General features: G+C 41.4%; 2 protein-coding genes across 8 annotated transcripts in view; one reads left to right on the top strand and one right to left on the bottom strand.

Moving 5' to 3' along the window:
* The window catches only part of GABRB3 (gamma-aminobutyric acid type A receptor subunit beta3), a 196,313-nt gene extending 185,509 nt beyond the window's left edge, over positions 1–10,804 (bottom strand). The window contains exon 1 of the mRNA XM_056498754.1: positions 10,704–10,804. Within this exon, the coding sequence (XP_056354729.1) occupies positions 10,704–10,804 (101 nt within the window). The remainder of the gene's footprint in view (positions 1–10,703) is intronic.
* The window catches only part of GABRA5 (gamma-aminobutyric acid type A receptor subunit alpha5), a 55,918-nt gene extending 36,804 nt beyond the window's left edge, over positions 1–19,114 (top strand). For 3 of the 7 annotated variants that reach the window (XM_056498784.1, XM_056498793.1, XM_056498803.1), the window contains 4 exons: positions 9,207–9,350; positions 15,009–15,161; positions 16,425–16,636; positions 17,561–19,100. In XM_056498784.1, coding sequence (XP_056354759.1) covers positions 9,207–9,350; positions 15,009–15,161; positions 16,425–16,636; positions 17,561–17,863 — 812 coding nt within the window. In that variant the 3' untranslated portion in view covers positions 17,864–19,100. Of the gene's footprint in view, positions 1–9,206; positions 9,351–15,008; positions 15,162–16,424; positions 16,637–17,560 lie in introns of all 7 variants that reach the window. The other 4 variants (XM_056498812.1, XM_056498823.1, XM_056498832.1 and 1 more) reach the window with 2 other exon arrangements.
* Positions 19,115–19,845: the final 731 nt, after the last annotated feature.

Below are 19,845 nucleotides of genomic sequence, written 5' to 3'. Positions count from 1 at the left end.
ATACTGTGTTTGTGAAGGCACCCTCCACAACAAGATCAATTGGAGTATTTTGTAAAATTCACTCTGCATTTTTCAAAAGAAACTGCAGTAACACTCCTGCAGAGCAGGTCACGTTAGCTTTGCTGATATTAAGTGGCACCTTGCAAAAGGAGGGGACCACTGCAATTAAGATTAAGCAAAAGTGCTTAATCTTTGGAAAGGTACTATTCAAAGTGAGTAATGGTATCTGCCTCATTTTGGAGGATACTTTTGTTTGCCTTGCAAAAAGTAAATTAAATGTCTTAACATCATCCTCATAACCATGCTGTTTTTCCTAATGAAGCAGTTAATATAAGCTCCTAATATTGTGATTGTAAATTCAAAGTTCATTAAGTGTTAGTACAGCATTCAAATTGGCTGGCTGGTGGAATTACCACATGCCTGGCCTAGAAAGACCAACATAAGGTCAGAAATGTTCCTAGGATATTTAGCATTTAAAATATCATCCTAGCACATCCTACTGTTCTGTTTCTCTAGTCCTCTTACAGTGGATATTTATGCCAACGATAAAAGGGAAAAAGAAAAGGATCAGAGGCTGGCACACCAGAATTTGACGAGTTCCTATGAAAAGCAGTTGTATAGGCACCATTAAATGCAAGATCAAATCAGTTCTCTGGTTAGTTATATACTGAAACAGCTGCAACTAAACCAAAAATAAAGAAAGAGGTTGTGTTACAACTACTGATTGCAGTGAGAGGAAGAAATGAGGAGAGGTAAAAGAAGGAAGGCATGATATTCCTTAACATCAGCTCTCAGATGGAAGTAGGAACCCTGGGGGGATGACCTGGTGCTGCTGGTACCTTGGAGCACTGGCTGTGCAAAATCCCCCAGCACACTCTGTTCAACACCTCTTTCTTGTGGCAGGCATCCCACACCATGAGTGGCAGTGTTGTCTACACCCACATGTCTGTTTGCTGTTTGGCATGCTCCAGGCTGCACCATGGAAAAACATCTTCTTTGCTGGTTTGTTGTTTTTTTTTTCTCTTTTTCTGAGTGGAGCCTTGAGAACCTGCAATCCCAAGGCACACAGCTCACTTCGGTGTGCCATGTCTGTTTTTTACTGCCTATGTGTCAGATTTCACAGCAAGTAGTCACTCCCAGTTGCTATCCCAGTGCTTGGGAAATAGATGCATCCTTCTTATTGCTCCCCCATGGCATGGGTGAGCATGATGGGGAGAGAAAGAGCTGCTGTCACTGGTGATCATTCTTAGGAGTCATTCTGTGTTACTCTGCACAGCTCCCAGCTCAGGGCTCTACTTAAATGCTGCAGTTGCATCCTGTGAAGATGCTATGCCTGACTGAATTATTAGGATGACACTGTTTCATTAGTATTTGTGTTACATCCATCATCAGTATGATTGTGATTTAGTGTATCAGCTTGAAAACAGTCAATTTATTGTACTCAAGAAGTCTGCAGACTTGCCTATGCTAATCATGAATCCAACCTCCAAAATATACAGTTCCTTCCAGTTTGGGTTTTTTCTTTTGCTTTATATTTTTGACCTCAAATTCGGGTCGTGTTTAGACTTTCCTCCCATTAACTAGAACTTCTAAAATTGCGCAGGACCTTCCACCTGATTTCTTCCTTTGAAAAGCCAAAGAAAATGGCTTTTGCAAAACTGTGTGTCTCAAAATGAATTTGGCAGACATCTTCAGTTCTGTATGTTTCACCACCTTGTGGGTACAGTCTATGCTTCCATTTCATTTCCAAAGCCACATTTCTATTCCCACCTTTTCCTGAGGTGACTTGTAAATTATATTCTGAAAAAGAATAATTTTGATCTAACTTAGAGACTTATTTTTTTAGCAATGATCAGTAGGGTATATTAGTGTTGCTTAGTAATGAAGTCTCTTGAGACCTGTCTGGCACATTTTTCAGAACATCCTATACTATTCCCTGCAGAATGTGACAAGAGGATCAAATAAAACTGTATGAGGAAAACATATAGAATACTACTTATATTACCAAATTTTATTTTTATTTTAATTTCAGGAAGGACAGAAATTAATATTTTGGTATGAGTGGAATTTCTGCTGCCTGTTTTACAGCTAGTGGTGTCCTATAATTTTTCATAAATATGCTCATGAGTTTCATCAGTTTTCATGAATAATTTCCTCTTTGCATGTCCTCTATTGTCACAGACAATGGTACTGTGTCATTCCAAAAACATTTCCTTCTGGGCATTTAATTTTTGCTCACATCTGGAACCATTCTGAGTGCATGGCAAATCTGAGCTTCCCAGTGCAAGAAGAATAGAGACTTTGTGGAGAGAATCCTGTGCAGGGCCACAGCAACCATTGAAGGGCTGGGGCATCTCTCCTGTGAAGGGAGACTGAGATCTTGGGCTGTTCAGCATGGAGAAGGGAAGGCTCCTAATCCATCTGTATAAATTGCAGGGATTGGGGAATGAGAGATGAAGGAGAGGGAACTGGGTGCTGGTCAGTAGTGCCCAATGTCAGAACAAGGGCCAGTGGTCATTAAGAAACATTAAATTCCATCTGTACAGAAGAAAACATGCTTTTACTGTGGGAGTGGCCAAACTCTGGAACAGGTTGTCAAAAGAGATTGACAGCTGGCTACAGAGATTTGAATATTGTGGAGATACTAAAAACCTGACTGGATATGGTGCTGGAAAAAAAATGCTTCTGGTGTCCCTGCTTCAGCAGGGTGTGGGACCAGATGATCACCAGAGGTATCCACCAGTCCCTGCCATCCTGTGACTCTCTGTGCTACATGAATCTGCAGTACAGTGTATTTGTACACATTACACTTCTTGTCTGTGATGTATTTAAAATCATGCCTGCTGTTTATCCATATACTGTAAACTGGTGCCAGTTTAAATGATCAGTCTCTATTTTAATGATTTCACGTCTGTAAAGTAATTGCCATAACCCTAAAATTCTCACAAGAACATCAGAATTTATCACACTATGGCAAAGTCTTTATTTTAGGCTCTTAACAATTTAAAATGTGAATACATTTCTTTTAGTATTTAAATTGCTATTTTATGTTAAAAGATCTATTTTTATAAAAAGATATTTCCCCCAAGACCTAAACCATGCATATTAGTACCATGTCTTGTTATTTTTATATTTAAAAACACATTTTTATTAGATTTGTTTTCCATTTTCTCTTCCTATAGAATGATCTCATTTGTACATCAAGCCATTGTTATAAAGTCATTTTAATGGGAAATTCCAATTATGGAGCTCAGCTCTGGCCTGAATCACATAGGCACAACTGTTGACAGATGCTTTGTAATGGGCTACAAAGTATTTCTGCACAAACCACAAGAAATCCAGCCTGACTTAGAATTCAAGCTGGTACATGATGGCTTAGTAGCAGTGCTGTTTTGCAGCCTGCAGGAGTCTGAGAGGCTGTAAATCTGGATCTCTGGTGAGTTATATAACAGCCTCTAAGTGAGTCAAATACAGTAATGGTTAGATAAGATAGATATTTGTATGTGTATTCAGATTGTAATTAGAGTTTCTAAAAAAGGTGACAATTTTATGCACATCTTCCCCAATCAACAGGCTTTGGCAGGGATTAGCAGTACTCCCAGATTAGGCAATCTGACAATCCTTGTGGCAGGCACCAGAAGTCACGATAATAAAGGCTTAGAATGTAACTGCACAATTGGAATAAACAAAAGAGAAAACAAACCAGAAGTCATCTTTCTACAGTATCTCTTTAAGTTCATTCAGCATCCAAGTAGCATAATTCTGATAGGAAAGTTCCAGCCATGGCTTGTGGATAAATGGTCTGTTTAATTGTGGTATGTACCTGAAGTATGCTGGGTGGGCATGCAAACACACCGCACAGGCTGCCTTAATTAGCTATGCAGGCACTGCTTTATGTTTTCTTTATGTGAGGTCTGTCAAAGGGTTTAGGGGGTGTTTTGGAGAGGGATTCTTTGCTTCTCAATTATTTTATGCCCTGTAATGCAGGAATGAAAACTTATTGGCAGATATCAGTGGTGTTTTTTATTCCCAGGAGTTATAGATTTAAAAAAATCAGTCCTAGAAATACGTTTGGGTCCCATAGACTTGAAGTTTGGGTTCATCCATCCACATTTAGGTTTATTTGACTTAAGGTACCAAGAAACACTCTTCCCCACCACCACTTTTTTTTTCCTCCCTGGAGTTTCTTTCAAATATGGAGGAGGAAAAAAAGCAAGAAGGAGAGTGTCTGTCAGTTGTCACAGATGCCACCACTGCCCTGTGGTGGGGGCAGGAGAAAACTCTCTGCTTGTCAGCTGCTTTTTGAATGTAAGGGAGGATGCTGCACTGCTCACACTGTTTAATTTGCAAATGAAAACAGGGCTATCCTCAATGGCAAGGTAAAGTCTGGGATCCTGCAGGTCTTAGCCAGTCACTGTTGTGCTTTGCTTGACTTTATGATAATGTAATCCCTCTCTGGTTGTGGTCTCTCCCCTGCCCACTGTTCACTGGCAAAATAAAGACTGTGTCTGGCTTTCCTTGCCATTCATATAGGAGCAGGGAAAGTGTGGGAGAAGAGCAAGGGACATCTTCACCATTTTTATATTGTGTGGTGTATGCTGCATGCTAGAGTGTAGAAAAATAGATCTGCTTGTCCATAAATAAATAAGAGAAGATATTATTTCTTTCATCATTCTGGTAGGTGATAAGCCTGCAGCCATTTATCAACTGTCCAGTAGAAATAAACGTCTGTTGTCATTTTCTCACATTTAATAAATTATACTTCTTTGTAATTTTAGCTGTTCATCTCAACTGCTATCTTTTTTTCCTTTTTCAAAGAAGTGAGCATATAAGAGAAAGGATACTTTAATGAGGCTTCTTCCTTTCTTTGACAAGACAACAAAATGATTGTAAAGAACACAAGATTAATTATTTGGATTCATAAATCCAGAAGACATGCACTTGCTTAAAGTAGAATAAACACCAAGCAGTCTCACTTGGATTTGCAGTGGCTTTGAAGTTGACTTTTCTTTTGCAAAACTACCAGCATCATTTTCTCAGCTTGCTATCCCAGGACTGCAACTACATTTTCCTATCATCCTTAGGGATCATCCCCACCGTGTGTATAGTAAAGGAGATGATATCTTTCCATATTTCCTTTTATTGGTACACCTTTCTCATATCTCTAAACTGCAAGACCTGAAGTTCTTCAGTGCTCCAGCAAGCAAGGCTAGTAGGCAACCTACTGGAAGCTTTGCTTAAGTGGAGGAGTGTTTTTACAAAATTTGTCATGATGGTGAATAATACCATGCCTCCATTAGTACTTCTACCCTGATAGCAAAATAACATCATTCTAGATTACACCCACAGTTTCAGCTTTCAATATGACTATGCCTAATTATACTGCAGGGGTTCTCAGCCACAGAGCTGGACCTTCTGGTTGTCAAGTGTGGGATAGATGGAGTTTGAGGCTTCTGTAAAGATTTGGCACAAGGTTTGCAGAAGTAAGACAGCTACCTGCTGAAAGTACACAGGCTTATCCCTCTGGAGGTTTATCTAGATGACCAGAAAAGAGATGGTCAGCTGCCACACCAAGGAAGACAGGGTGACTTTTTCTTGTCAGAACTTGATGTATCGTAAGGAAAGGAGGCACAAAGTCAAAAAACTTACATTAGAGCTTCTTAAAACACAAAGCATGTTTGCATGGAAGACAAATGAGGATCATATCACATATGTGATCCATCACAATAGAATGTATCTAGATTGGGGTAAATTCATGCTATTCCTAACATGATAGACTTTTCCTGAGGAGATAATATCACTGCAGGTTGCATTGGTTTGGGTTGGGCTCCACAGGTGCACATTTGTTATCCTCTTGTGTCTTAAAGCCCTGGCTATAACCATCCTGCCCTTGCACAAGAATTTTTTCTGGATGAGCTGTTCTCCCTTCTCCCATGGACACTCTGCTCCTGGCATAGCAGTGACACAGCTTGTAGCCTCACAATAGATCCTGTGAGAAAGGACCTACAGACAGGAGCCTTCCTCCCAGGCAGAGACTGGCCTCATGCTGTGCTCTTGCCTGCCTGAATGCTCTCTCTTCTTCTGGGATTGGCACCCCCCTTCCCTGACATGGTTTCAAAAGAAAACAGCCTCATGAAGTTATGCTTAGACATACCTGTGAGATCTGGAGTTTTGGCACCTTGTGGCCTCTGTCTGAATTGCAGGTATTTTACAAGAGGAGCTGCTGCAACCCCAACCCTGTTTCACTTCATGTGCTTTAGCACCCAGTAAAGACTGCAATTCACAGCAGGTGTTGAATTATTTTTGGACTCCCCTTCCCCGCAGGACAGGCAGAGGAGAGAAACAAAGCATCTGAATTTTTGTTAAGCCTTACAGGCCTAAATTCCTTTGTGATTGCAATGTCAGTGAATTTGGTTACAGTACTCACTGTACTGTATCTAGTCAGGATGAATTAATGTGTATCATCATCAGAAAACAGGACAAACCCGATTATCCTTGTGGTTGGGATCATTGCAGAGACAGGGAAGTGCTGAGTTGGGATACATCTAGACCATCCCAGAAAAAGAAGTCCAATGCTCTTGTTAGGAGTTGTTTTGGTTTTTTTTTGCATAGTTAGTTTGCATGTTAGGAGCATTTTTTTGCATACTTTTGAAAAGTAACATAGGTAAGAATCAAATTTTCTAACAATCCCAAATCTACCTAAACAAATCCCACATTCCCTGGGGATAATCAGCACATGAACAACATATACCAGATAAGGATTTTAAAAAAGGAGGGCTTTCTGCATGAGTTTTAAAAAGGGACCTATCTCCTCCCACTTGTCTTCTCCAGATCTGGCTTTGAAATTATTTACAGTACATTGTGAACTTGTAATCATCTCAGAGATTACAAAGTATCTCAGCTCTAAAGGAAAGGTGAAATTCCATGACTTTTTGTAATGCAAATATTTTGAAATAGGGAATACATTCCTTCTTAGCCTTTCAAAGCAGATCATGACATGTAATTACAGTAATTTTACTGCAGAGCTACAAATACAAGCATAAGGAAGGCATGTGGGCAGTCCTGCATGGCTAACAAAGGATGAAAAATTTGTAGATTCTCAACTTCCAAACCCAGGATCAGCTCCAGCCCTGGATACAGCAGCAACTGTCAGATATGTGATAAAAAGATTTCAAATTATCATTGTCTTCCTAGTCACAATAGTAATTTTTTTTTTCTCAGAAGGTTATCCACTGTATAATTACTTGACTCCCACCCAGTTAGGAAATTATGCCCTGTTCTTCATCTGAATCTGCTGGAAGCATCTTTTAGGCATCTTTTGTGAGTAGCCCAAGAGATTCACCTTGGTTTTGTATTTCCATATGCCAGTGCCTGTACTCAGCTGAGCCACCTCTCAGCTTTTTGTCAGTGAGCTGAATAAGTTGAGCTGCTTAAGTTTCAAATCATGGCTTCTTTTCCAGTCCCTGGAGGCACCTGTAACCTTTTGAACTCTCTCCCCACCTCTGTCCTCATTATTTCTATGTATTTTCTGAGGTGTATTTTCTGATAAAAGCCCTAAACAGTCAGAGCAAAGGTGTATCTAGCCTGGTGCCCTGCCTCCCACATACCACTCAGTAACATTAATAACACTGCAAAGAATATGCTGCTTTCTTCCCTGCTACCTGGTCTAGCATTCAAGTGAAGCTCATTGTGTTACACACATGCTCTTAACCTGAACTGAGATCACTTCCCATTTAATGCTTGACATTCCTGATTTTATCATATTTATTGCCCTTGCAGTCAGTGCCTCTGAAGCTCATGTTGGCCCACTTCCTATGACCCAATGCCTATGAATTTTTTGTAAGTCCCCCATGGAGCTGCACCTTTCCAAGACAGCTCACTTGCTCCAGCAAACAAAACCCACAGTCTGATGGAGTACACACCCTTGAACCTAGCTGTTGGTCCTTGATTCTCAAGTCCTGATCTGGAAAGCTGCCATGTATTGTATCCTGAACTAGGATGTCAGGTTTTTTTCCAGAAAGAAACATTCTGCGCTCCCATCTTCCAAGTTAAAAAATGAAGAAGGTGAGATATTAATATTTGACTCCAGACCACTTCCAGGCCTACCTGCTTTCACCTTCCATTTGGACAGTAAGCCTTGTCTGCTTTCCAGAGATTTCAGTACAATGTACTCTTGCCTACTGTAAGATGCTTGCAGGAATGTGACCTGAAAGCTTTCAATGCTAGAGTTCTAAAAAGTGTGAGAGCTACTTATGTTAAATAAAATATAATTAAATATAGGGTTGTCTCCTGGGGTTTTTGAGACCAGACACAGAGAAGGCTTAAAGTCTAAACCCAACATTGACTGTCTGTAATAACAGAAGACTGAGATTCCCTTATAATACTATGATCACTCTGGGTGTTAGAGCATTAAAACTTACAGCAGCATTATAGAGGAAGGAGTGATTTGGCAGTACTGCAACCACATTTAACTCCTTGGACCTCTAAATGAACATGAGAGAAATCACAAACACCTTGCAATTGTGCAGGTGTTTTCCCACCACCACCCATTCTGCAATGCACAAACAGTACCATTTCCTCTCAGCTCCCTGCCCCATTCCTGCTCTCCTTCATGCATTCTCACCCCTGCATCCTGTGTCTGCTCTTCAGCATCACAGGCACAGGCAGGCACATTCCAGCTTCCTTTATCCACATGCCAGACCTACCTGCCTCACCCACATGTACATATTCCAGTCAGTGCATACACAGCACTTGCATATAGCATCACTTAGAATTCCATCCTGGAGAAAGGACAAGACACAGAGGGTCCCTGTTGTCCTGGCATTCAAAGTGTCTGAGTCCTTTTGAGGGGAAACTTCAGCAAAATACCTTTTGCAGCTTCCTGAGGTTTAGGAACCACCAGTGAGGTGAGTATAGGTCTCAGCTGCTCTTTCCCAAATTGAGTGGTTGTGATGGATTATATTTATACCTCCACTGTTCCAGCCTTTCACAAACCATCCCACACATCTCTTATATTAGAAGGCTTCAACCTAATATTTTTTGAGCTGGGCATATGGGAGCACAATTATATCATCTTTATTTGTTTTTCTCCATTCACTCTCACTCCTCCATTCTCCATTCTCCCTGTCATTATCATTTAAGGATCCACTAAAATATTACACAGTGGTTTTACTCCTTCCTGTCTTTTTTTTCTCCCTTGTTGGCAGATGCTTATCCCAATTCTGAAGTGATCTATGTGTGGACTAACAGCACCACAACGTCTGTGGTGGTGGCTGAGGATGGCTCACGACTTAACCAGTACCACCTGATGGGACAAACCGTGGGCACAGAAAACATCAGTACCAGTACAGGTAGGGGGAGTATTCCCATCCCACTGTTTCCTGATGGCTGGAGAGCAGGGGAGACTCACAGGCTCTGGTTATTCTGCAGTAAGGCTGGGGAAGCAGCTGTGGGATGTGGAGACCCTGTGCAGGTTCACGGCCACTTAGCAGAGGTATTTAAACACTAAGAGAGTTAAATGCTGGCTCTTAGGTACATCGCAAGGCTGTGGCTGAACGCACATCCAAGCTCGTGGTATTTACAGGAGCTCCAGAGGAGCCTCACGCAGGTTCCTAGCGATCGCCCTCGCCGACGCTGCCAGCGCTGTTGCCGTCTCGTTTCCCCGTGGGAGGACCCACCCCGGGAGGCAAACGCCACCCACGCATCTGATCCGCGTCAGTCACGGCTTTACAGCGATCGCTCGGGGGAGCCGCGCGGGGCAGGGGGGATGGCTCGGCTCGGCTCGGCTCGGCTCTGCAGCGTGCCCGGGGCACCACGCGGCCGCAGAGGAGGCGCAAAGCCCGAGGATTCCCGTCCCCCGCCGGGCTGGAAGCGGAGGCGCCAGATGCGGCAGCATTAGGGAGGCAAAGCGGCTTTAATCCCGGGCGGGCATCCACGTGAGCCGTGCCCCCCCGCTCCGCTCCGGGCCAGGGCAGCCCTGGTGCGCCGTGCCGGGGGGAGCCCGGGGGGGTCGGGGCCGGGACAGGCACCACGTGCGGCGCTAGCACCGGGCTCACCCGGGTTACACAATGCACTCGGCTGCGCAGCGTTAGGGGCGTCCAGCGAGGGGGGAGAGGCGGGGGTGAAACAGCCGCCGTGCGGAAAAGGGGGATTTCCGCTGCTGGTGCTTGCGAGGGGCTTGCGTTGGGGAAAGGGGCAACGTGCCTGGGAGCAATTCCTGCAGGCAAAGCCCAGCAGAGTCTGCTGGTGATATGTCCCTGGTGCAAAATGATGGGTAGAGTTGTAGAGGACAAAATACAAAACGTAGATAAAATTAGGAACCCTTTACGATACGTAGGAAATTAAGGAGATGCGAACACAGGTACATGTACGCTTGCACACCAAGTTAGTTGGATCAAAACATAAAGGTGCATAAAACTTTGTGCTCCAACTGGCAAATAAAGAGGAGACATCTGAGCTTGCTGCCCGTGCTCCAGAAAAGACACAAAGTGAGGGAAGGTTTGCCTTGGGCAGCCACTAAATTTGATTGCTCTCTCCATCCTATAGATACTCACCCCCTCTCTTGCCCATTTCAGGAGACACAAAGCTGATGCTAAAGCAAAAATTCATAAAGTCAAAAGAAGCATATAAACAGTGGCCACTTTTGCAGAAAAAGAATGAGTACACTATCTCCCATTAAAGAGTAAAGACACTTTTCTCCTTACCAGTTCACCATCATAGCCGCGTTGTTTTCTGCAATGAATGGCAGCTCCCCTCTCGCCTTCATTGTTGCCAAGAAAAAGATCCAAAGGGTGTACTGGAGCATCTCCTACAACCTCGTCCTGCTCCTCAGAGCAAGAAAACCATCCAGCCCAGGCAGTGAGCGCTCCAGCGTGTCAGCTCCAGGCCACTTCCAGTTTGCCGCTTTGCCTGTGAAAGCTCCTTGTACTCCTCAGCCCAAGGAGACACTCCAGACAAATCCCAAAGTTTCCACACAGTAAACACCTCCCTCACGTATTTAAGATTTATGCTAATATATGCTGTGTTTCCAACGTCAAGATTTTATATTAATGTCCTGGGTTACATCTGGGCTGGCTGGATTCTGATTGCAGGGTGGATCACCAAGAGCAGGACACAGATTGTAACCGGGGATTAGCAAAATACAAAAATCCGATTTTGCACAGAGAAAGCATCAGTCAACGATGGATTTTCTGGACTTCATCAAGCTCGTAGGAGGCCAGTAATCAGCATTACTTACGAATGGCCATCGAAGGCATTTCTTCCTTCTATTGAGTTGTTGAATTTGAAAAAGGAAAACCAAATAGCTATTGCATAATCCAAGTGCTTGGATCTTTTGTGCTTTTATGACACACAAGTCAAACTACACAGCCCTTGCAGTTGCAAAGACAAAATGTTTGTGTATGTCATAGGTCATTTATGTCCTTCTTTCTAGCAGACTTTTTTTTTAAAATGGAAGTGCCAGACCTGTACTGGTTCCTTGGGATTCTGCTGATTTGTAGGCAAGCTGCCTTTTGGCTGGCTTCTCAGAAAAAAAATACCCTGGCATTCCTAATTCTCCAACCAATCTTGAAATTTGGAACATTTTAGCCATGGCACACAAACAGTTCTGTCATGTGCCACCTGTTTGTTTTTTTGGCTGTGTTTTTTGAGGGGTTTTTGTACTAACATCCCCAAAGGTTATTCACCTGAAAGAAAGACATTTGACTACTCACAGTGCTTCCAACAGAACCAACATCTGTTATGTCCTGGTGGTAAAAGTGCTGAAAACAATCAGATATGAGCTTTGAGTCCAAGTGGATCTTGCTGCTTTCCACAAATGGTTGCCCAGTTATGTTCCTCATACCCAGAATTTCTCATAGCTAACTTTGGAACTGCAGTGGCACAAAACAAAACATAAACCCACTCTTTTGTATACTGCCAGCTGGAGCCTGAGCTCTGTAATATCCAAAGCCTAAATAATAAAAGAATCATTCAGCTCTTCATTTTGAACCAAATAATTCTGATTTTTTCTTGAGATGACTATTTCCCTAGCATCACTATAAAAGGGAACATGCATTTTTTTATGGGCCAAAATATTCTGGATGTCAGCATAGTCAGGGATGTGTCTAATGTACCTAGTGTCAGGATCTTGGCAGAACAGCCATTGATAGAACTGGGTCCAGGTATATCCAGTAAACAAACAAGCCTGGTGGCTGGTCTAGCCTCCTTAAAGTACTCAATTGAATCTCAGCATAATGGCAATGGAATAATGTAAGATCCTGGAAAATCTGTAAGCATGATCTCCAGAGCCCCATCAACTAGATACCAAAAAAAAACAAACAAAAAAAAAAAACAAAAAAACAAAAAGAAAAACAAAAACAAAACAAAAAAATTACTGTAGTAGCTTTTAAAGCATAAAAAACTCTTAAGAGCAGCAGCACAGTAGCACAGCTCCATGAAGCCATTTCTGCTCTAGGGCTTTTCATTAGTACTAGATTTGTTTTTTGTTTACTAATAATAATTTGTTTTCTGCAGTGATGAGTGGACCCCATCAGGAACAGGATTCTCTTTTAAGTGCTACATAAACCTATAACAAAAATTAGCTCTTGCTCAAGAAAGCTTATGGTCTAAGGATAAATAGTGGTCTTACAGAAGTAAAAGGGAGCTTTTCTGCTCCAACAGAGCCAGTGTCTTGTTCCATAAACAAAAGGCCAACTCAGGCAGCTTTTAGCTTTTACTTTAAGCAGCAGTCCTAGGGCATTAAAAGCCAAGCTGTGGGGTTTTCTTAAGCCCTAAATCTACTGGAGGATGTATTCCTAGTATAGACATCTTTGAAAGGCACAGCATGGGAAATCAAAGAATATGTCAGCTGGGAGAAGAGTAAGTACAAAATCAAGGTTCTGTGATTATTTCTGGTCTTGATAGGTTGAAGAAAAAGGTAAGGTAAAAATCAGCTGTGGAGGGCCATCAGAATGTAGGCTCATTTTCTGTGTTTCAAAAATGGAAAAAAGAGGGTCCTGTTGCTCTTCTGAAGCTGTTTAGATTCTGTTTTTTATTCCATCTCTGAGAGCATACTGTCAAAATCGATAATGCACGTTGTCACTCTGTAGCGAGCAGGGAAACTGTGACTCAAACACATCCCAGTGCAGCAGCAACTGAGAAACAGTCTCTGCCTGAAATTACAGGCAGGCAGACCCTGCTGCAAGTACCCCTTAATAAAGAGCAAGTGGGGTTCCTCCTGAGACCACTGCATGTTCAGCCTCCCTGGTTCAAAATTGCACTAAATGGAAGGGAATTAAGCTTTTCTTTGCAGGGGTTTTCCCCCCAGTTTCACAGCATTCCGTGTCCATTTCCACATCAGTCTTCAGGGAGCCGTTTCACCAGAAAATCAGACTCCAGAGAAACACATAAAGATTGAGGCAGGATGTCAGTTAAAGTATTTCCATGTTATTTCACTTTCTGTCTAAAATCCTAGCATGAGCAAGGTCTGTAAACCTGATGCAGAACAGCAGAACTCCTGCAGCATAGTGTATGAGTGCAGCTATACCTGCAAAACCCCTTTCACTGTAAACCTGTTCTCTGCTAATTAGCCATATTGTCATTAGAAGTAATCTGCCAAATCTAATAGCTTAGTAATGCTGGCCACAGCTCAGCTAAGGCTATTCACTCAAGGCAGATTCAGTCTGTTGGATATTTTCCTTTTGTGGATGTTCTGTAGAAACTAACTGTTAAATCTTGCAATGGAGATTATACTATAGTTGTTCTTGGAGGACAATATATATTTCAAAACAGGCATTACTCTGATTCATCAGTACCCAGCTGAATGATGCTTGCTTTTAAATTACTTTGGTATCAGTGAAGAACTGTTAGGGCTGGAAGGGATGGATTGCTTTTTATTCTTACATTTTGTTTTTACTGTTATTATTCCTAGGCAAATAGTAGCATGCTTTTAGCTAGCAAGATTTTGGATTTGGGGAGCAGTTACCATCATGAATAACGTTCAGTAACAACTACATGATTTTCCAGAAATACTCTGAAAGAACCAAGGGAGCAGTTACCACCAGGAATAGCCCTCAGTAAGAACTATATGGTTTTCCAGGAACAATCTGAAAGAACTGGTTAAGGTTTGATATTTTCTGAAACATTAGGGAAGGTGACAGCTGGTCTGTCGATTTTTGAGTGCATTTATTTAGGCTTTTATTGAAATTCAGAGAAGCTGATAAATGGCATATTAAGGCAATGCTGTGAATTTGGCATATGAAAAAGAAATGAAATTTAGCACTGCTGTGGCAGCTTTTATGGAGCTCTGCATGCAGACAGGACAATATTCATTGCACAGGTGAACAAGACAGGACACAATATCTATCCAGAAACAGATACTCTTTTGAAGGGCCAAAGTGTACCAAATTCTAGGAACACTGCATGCATTGGAGGGATGCATTTTTTTCCTGAAATCTGAAGGGTTTGGGTACTCTGATTAATAAGACATCCCAGGATCCATATGCAAGGTGGAAGTTCTTACAGAACATTCTGGGACTGGAAGTCCCTAAAATATGGTGCAGAAGGAGTGTCTGGATCCATTTTCATTCTTGAAAACTGATGGCTTGGCTGTAACAATTTCCCTAATGAGGTTAAATCCTGCTGCTAAATCAGGTTGCTAAGAGTTAATTGTTACTATGCTACAAGAGTTTGTAGGACTGAGCCAAAACCAGACAGTGTTGAGGCAGTGCCAGCAATCCAGATTTTTAAGCCTTGGACCATCACAGCATTCCAGCTGCATAGGAGGACTGCAGCTTTTCAGTGTAGCAGTCACTGTCTTCTGCTTTGGAGACTGAATGTGAAGACTGTGAGGATCTACCAGCACTTCTGCCTCAAGTCTTGGTTTTCCACAGACAGAAATCCCAACATTTTTCATTAAATTAAGAATGGCTGAGTGGTATCCTCAAATGAGGGGTTGAAGCTGGCTTTGTTCAGTCCCTAAGTCAGTAAGCCTTCCTTATTATACTCAAATGCACATTTTTGTCTTCTAGGTGAATATACTATTATGACAGCCCATTTTCATCTGAAAAGAAAAATTGGTTATTTTGTCATCCAAACGTACCTTCCTTGCATTATGACTGTGATCCTGTCGCAAGTGTCGTTTTGGCTAAACAGAGAATCTGTCCCTGCTAGAACTGTCTTCGGTGAGTATCCCACTTTCTCCTAGAGCACATGTGATCTTTGTGGCTTTTGGAAGGAATTTGCTGTAACAAAACCACAGTTCAATACTGTTTATTTCTGCTTGAGATGTTGTGAATGTTTTTTCAGTCTCTTCTAGTTTAAACTCAAAATCAATTTAAAAGCCCTGTCCGGGCTGTTTTTGTAAAGTTATGACAGAAATTGGTCAGTCAGTTATGTGAAAATTAAGGACAGAAGGTAGAAGAATCAGAGTAGTGTGATTTGTGTTGGTTTTTTTCCACTTGGGTGGATACTGGATGGTTTAGAAACAAGGACATATGGATTATCATATTTGATGTATACCCTAGCTAAGCACTTGAAGCAGATACTGCTTCAAGACATTTTGTTTATCTTTGTTGTTGGATGCTTATCTGGGAAAACCATGCAGAGGTTGATTACTGACAATTATCTCTATTGCCATCAAACAAATTAATACAACATTGCATTTAGAAAATGTATGTTTACTGAAGAAATTGTTATGGAAAAATCTTTGAGGTGTCATTAAATTACTGGGTTTTTCCCTAGAAGATTGCAGAAAATAAGCACTTTCTCAACTGAAGGTTGATGAACTACAAGATTTTTAGTAGATGAAAAAGGAGAGTGGGAACAGTTTATTAAGTGAAACTTTGTTGAGCTTTTAAGCTTTTAAGTATTTTAAAGGAGTCACTCTTCTGTATCAGCCTCCTGAAGTCAGTTGGCAGCTTTGTTCCAAAATCAGCTCAGCAAATTGTGTGGAGACAATACAGGTAGTAGCATCACTGTGCTGACTGATTCTAGGTTTACAAAGCTGTAACTGAAAGTTGAGTTTTTTGCTCTTGGGGAAATCTCCCCGCAGATGTAAGCAGTGGCTGTTTCGCCATTTACTGTCATATGGGGAAGGAGGAGCTACAGTCAAGGAAACCAGTAACAGTCAACAATTTTAAACATGCAGTCTCTGTATGAGAAAAGAAAATAAGTAATCCCACTTCATTCTGACAGTTATAAACCCTGGCCTTGTGTTACCCTGAAAATCCTTAGTTAAATACACTACAGCTAGAATTAATCAGAACTTCACAGAATAAAACATCTGAGGGTGAAGGCTATCATTTTTTCTTATTCTTTCAAACCACATTATGCAAACACTGATTGACTTGAAGTGGCCTTCTGCTGAATTGGGACTTGCTCATAACTCATTTGGGATCCCATAAGAGTTAGCAAACTGATCTCTGACTCTTCTTTTTTCTTTTCAGGAGTAACAACAGTCCTCACCATGACCACCTTAAGTATCAGTGCCCGTAACTCTTTGCCAAAAGTGGCCTATGCTACTGCAATGGACTGGTTTATAGCTGTTTGCTATGCCTTTGTATTTTCGGCATTGATTGAATTTGCAACAGTAAACTATTTCACCAAGAGGAGTTGGGCGTGGGATGGCAAAAAAGCCCAGGAAGCTGCAAAAATCAAGGTGCTTAACTTATGTTTCTTAAATGCCTGAAATAAAAAGCAGGTATTCAGTTTAAATAACTGAATGGTCAGTTTTCAGCTTCTTTGTGGAAAAGGTATTTAATTACCTCATTACATACTTTTACCTTCCTGTAGAGGAAAACTTGTAAGGAAATATGGTGCCTTCCCTTCACAGAGATAGACTACCAGTCTCTATCATTTATCTGTATGAAGAGGGCTGCTTACAGAAGCACACTGGGCATTGAGTACACGGGGCATGGGGTTTCAGTGATCAGACTTCAGATAATAGCAGACATACACCATGAAACATACCTCTGCAGAGCACTCCCTGGATGCTCTCCTAAATAAATAACCAAACTCACATTGAGCTCCATGAGTCAGAGCCCCACCACTGTAAAAAAGAGAAACTAAAGACTGCTTCTGTCTTTGGACAGAAAACACAAACTTTTGAGTTTCATGCTGAAATCAAACTTTTGGAATAGGACTGACTCTTAGTAAATCATCTCCTAGAGAGCTCATATCCAGAGGCATCCAAAAAGAGCCTACAAAGAGGCCAAGCTGGCAGGGGCAATGAGCCCTTCCCCACACTCTGCAGCAGATGGGGAAATGAGGCTCACATCTTGTCAGCTGTCCATGGGGCAGCACCTCTTCAGATGCAAGCCCCATCTCACTGAGAAAAGAAGCATGTGCCAGCTGGGATATGGGTCCAGCCAGTGAGCCTCAGCTTGCTCCCATCAGGGACAGTCACACTTGAGTAAGGGCTACAAAAGCAAGGCAGAAACATCTGTTTGATAGTCAAAGTCAAAACAGCCAACAAGCATTAACAGGCATGCTTGCTTATGGTGCTCAGCTTTTTGGGTCAGTATCTTGAAAACGTTTCCACTTTCTGTTCTTGTGGAGTAACATTTTGTTCTTTATGCTGCAGAAAAAAGAGCGCAACTTGCTGGGAAATAAACCAACTAATACCTACAGCACCGGGAAGCTGACTCCTGCACCAAACATGCCAAAGGACTCAGGCCCATCAGTCATCTCAAACACGACATCTGCTCCAGTGAAGCCTGCAGAGGAAAAGCCTGCTGAAAGCAAAAAGACTTACAACAGCATCAGTAAGATTGACAAAATGTCCCGGATAATTTTTCCAGTGCTGTTTGGAACTTTTAATTTAGTTTACTGGGCCACATATTTGAATAGGGAGCCTGTTATTAAAGGTGCCAATTCTCCAAAATAAACTGAAGTACTCTGGAGCCACATGTGAGCCATACTTACAAAGCAGATGCTACCAAGGAAAATTTGAGATCCAGATGACTTTCTACGTTTGGGCAATATTCTTCAGGAAGTTTTTTGCATGTTTAATAATATGTACAAATAATATTGCCTTGATTGTTTCTACATGTAACCTCAGATGTTTTGGAGACAATTATATTACTTACAGCAACAGATCTTTATAAAAGATCAGAAGACATTGAACATGGCTTCTTTGCTGCTGAGTATCTTGCATTGATAGTTTACAAATAAAATAAGTTATATTTTTTAACTGTTCAAGTGTACTACATATCGTGGTTTTTATACTTCAGATGTACAGTCATACAAATATGGGCTTAACCTATATTTTACAGAAGAGCTCCACTATTGTCATCTGATAAGTTACTGAGTAACGCCAGTTGTAAATGTGCCAAATTATTAAGTGTAGGGCTATGTTTGAGCACCTTTACTAGTTACAGGTAGTGCATAACTCCACAGACAAAACTGCTCAGCCCAATTTTCATTGGAAGTTTAATACAATGCAGTAAATCCTAATGGGAACTATGATGATTTTCACTGCTTGAGATCCTAGTTTGCAGTGAGATAACATAGGGAGCAGGATGCTACTTATGTAAATAAAGATGATGGAATCTTGCCCTTAAACAAAAATGCGAAGTTTGTTTGGATTTTGCCTTCCAAGGAATTCGCTCTAATGATTCTTGGTATTTATTCCAAAAATAAAGACTTATATTGCATGAAATTAACATAGATTAGGAACATACTTGTGCAAATAAAACTTCTGACAACAGCAGTAGACATTTTTATCAGGGTAAAGTAAATTATGTTTGGACATTTTTCCAAGAAGAAGACTGTGTTATATTAGCAGAGATTAGCAGAATATAATTACAGTAATTCTGCAATAATTATTACTTGTTTCCCACTGCAAAAAACAATCAGCCAACATTTGGAAGTGTGATCAGAAAAAAAGATGTGCTTCATGACAGCAAGGTGTTTCAGTGACAATATTGACAGAAAGGTCTTTGTACTGTCCATCTGAAACTTTTCTATAAAACGCCTTGCTGCTGACAATGTGTTTTGCTTTCACAATGAATGAGAAAATGCAGTCTGAGTTTTCAGCTCTTTCCTCCTTGGCATCCTTTAATTGTTCCAGAAGCTTTTGTAATTAAATCTTAATGTTTAAATAAAAAATGCATTCAATATTTGATTGCAAAATGTCATTCTTGTACTGCTTATCCTTATAGAAAGACCAAAGAGCACACCACAGAAGCTGAAGAATTAACTGGAAAGCACATATGCACATACTTGATAACATGCACACATGACATAGCCTCCCTGTTGTCCAGAAAGGGACAAGCCTTAAGTGAACACAGTGAATCGAGTTGATGCAGAACTAGCTGCTATCTTGCTATGGAGCAACACTCCCATGATCTTTTGGGGACAGAGTGGAGAGTTCATGTTTTACTTTGAGGTGAGGGTCTGGTCTGGGACTGGGGAGTTGTCTGGCTTCTTTTGTGTCTTCTCTTCAACCCCTTCATTCCTAAAAATTGCCAAGAAAAAAATCTCATAAATGTATTGGTTTTGGAGCTTTTTGCTTGCTTTTTGTTTGCGGCTGTGGAATAAGAAATCAATAAATCCTTGAGGACAGTAGAGAAGCCATGGGACTGAACAAATGACTGGATGCTGATAAAAAGGAGCAAGGGAGGAGGAACACCCATCTATTCAGTGTAGCCTGAGCTGAGGTGAGGATGTGATCTCTGTTTTCATGTAGCCTGCCGGTGTGTCTTTGAGCAGCCACACCTCCTTGTTCATCATCCCCTTGAGGGATCCCTTTGGCCCTTCAGGGATCAAAAACCTGAACATTTGCAGTGCTTATTGGAAGGCAAAACTTTATAAAAAGTCCCTTGGCTATTTCTTCAGGTGAGAAACTTGAAGAATTACATGAGTTTT

The sequence above is a fragment of the Oenanthe melanoleuca genome, chromosome 1 (assembly GCF_029582105.1).
Source record: "Oenanthe melanoleuca isolate GR-GAL-2019-014 chromosome 1, OMel1.0, whole genome shotgun sequence".
NCBI classification, from domain to species: domain Eukaryota; kingdom Metazoa; phylum Chordata; class Aves; order Passeriformes; family Muscicapidae; genus Oenanthe; species Oenanthe melanoleuca.
Note: the sequence above shows the minus strand (reverse complement) of the source record. Positions and strands in the feature narration are given on the sequence as shown.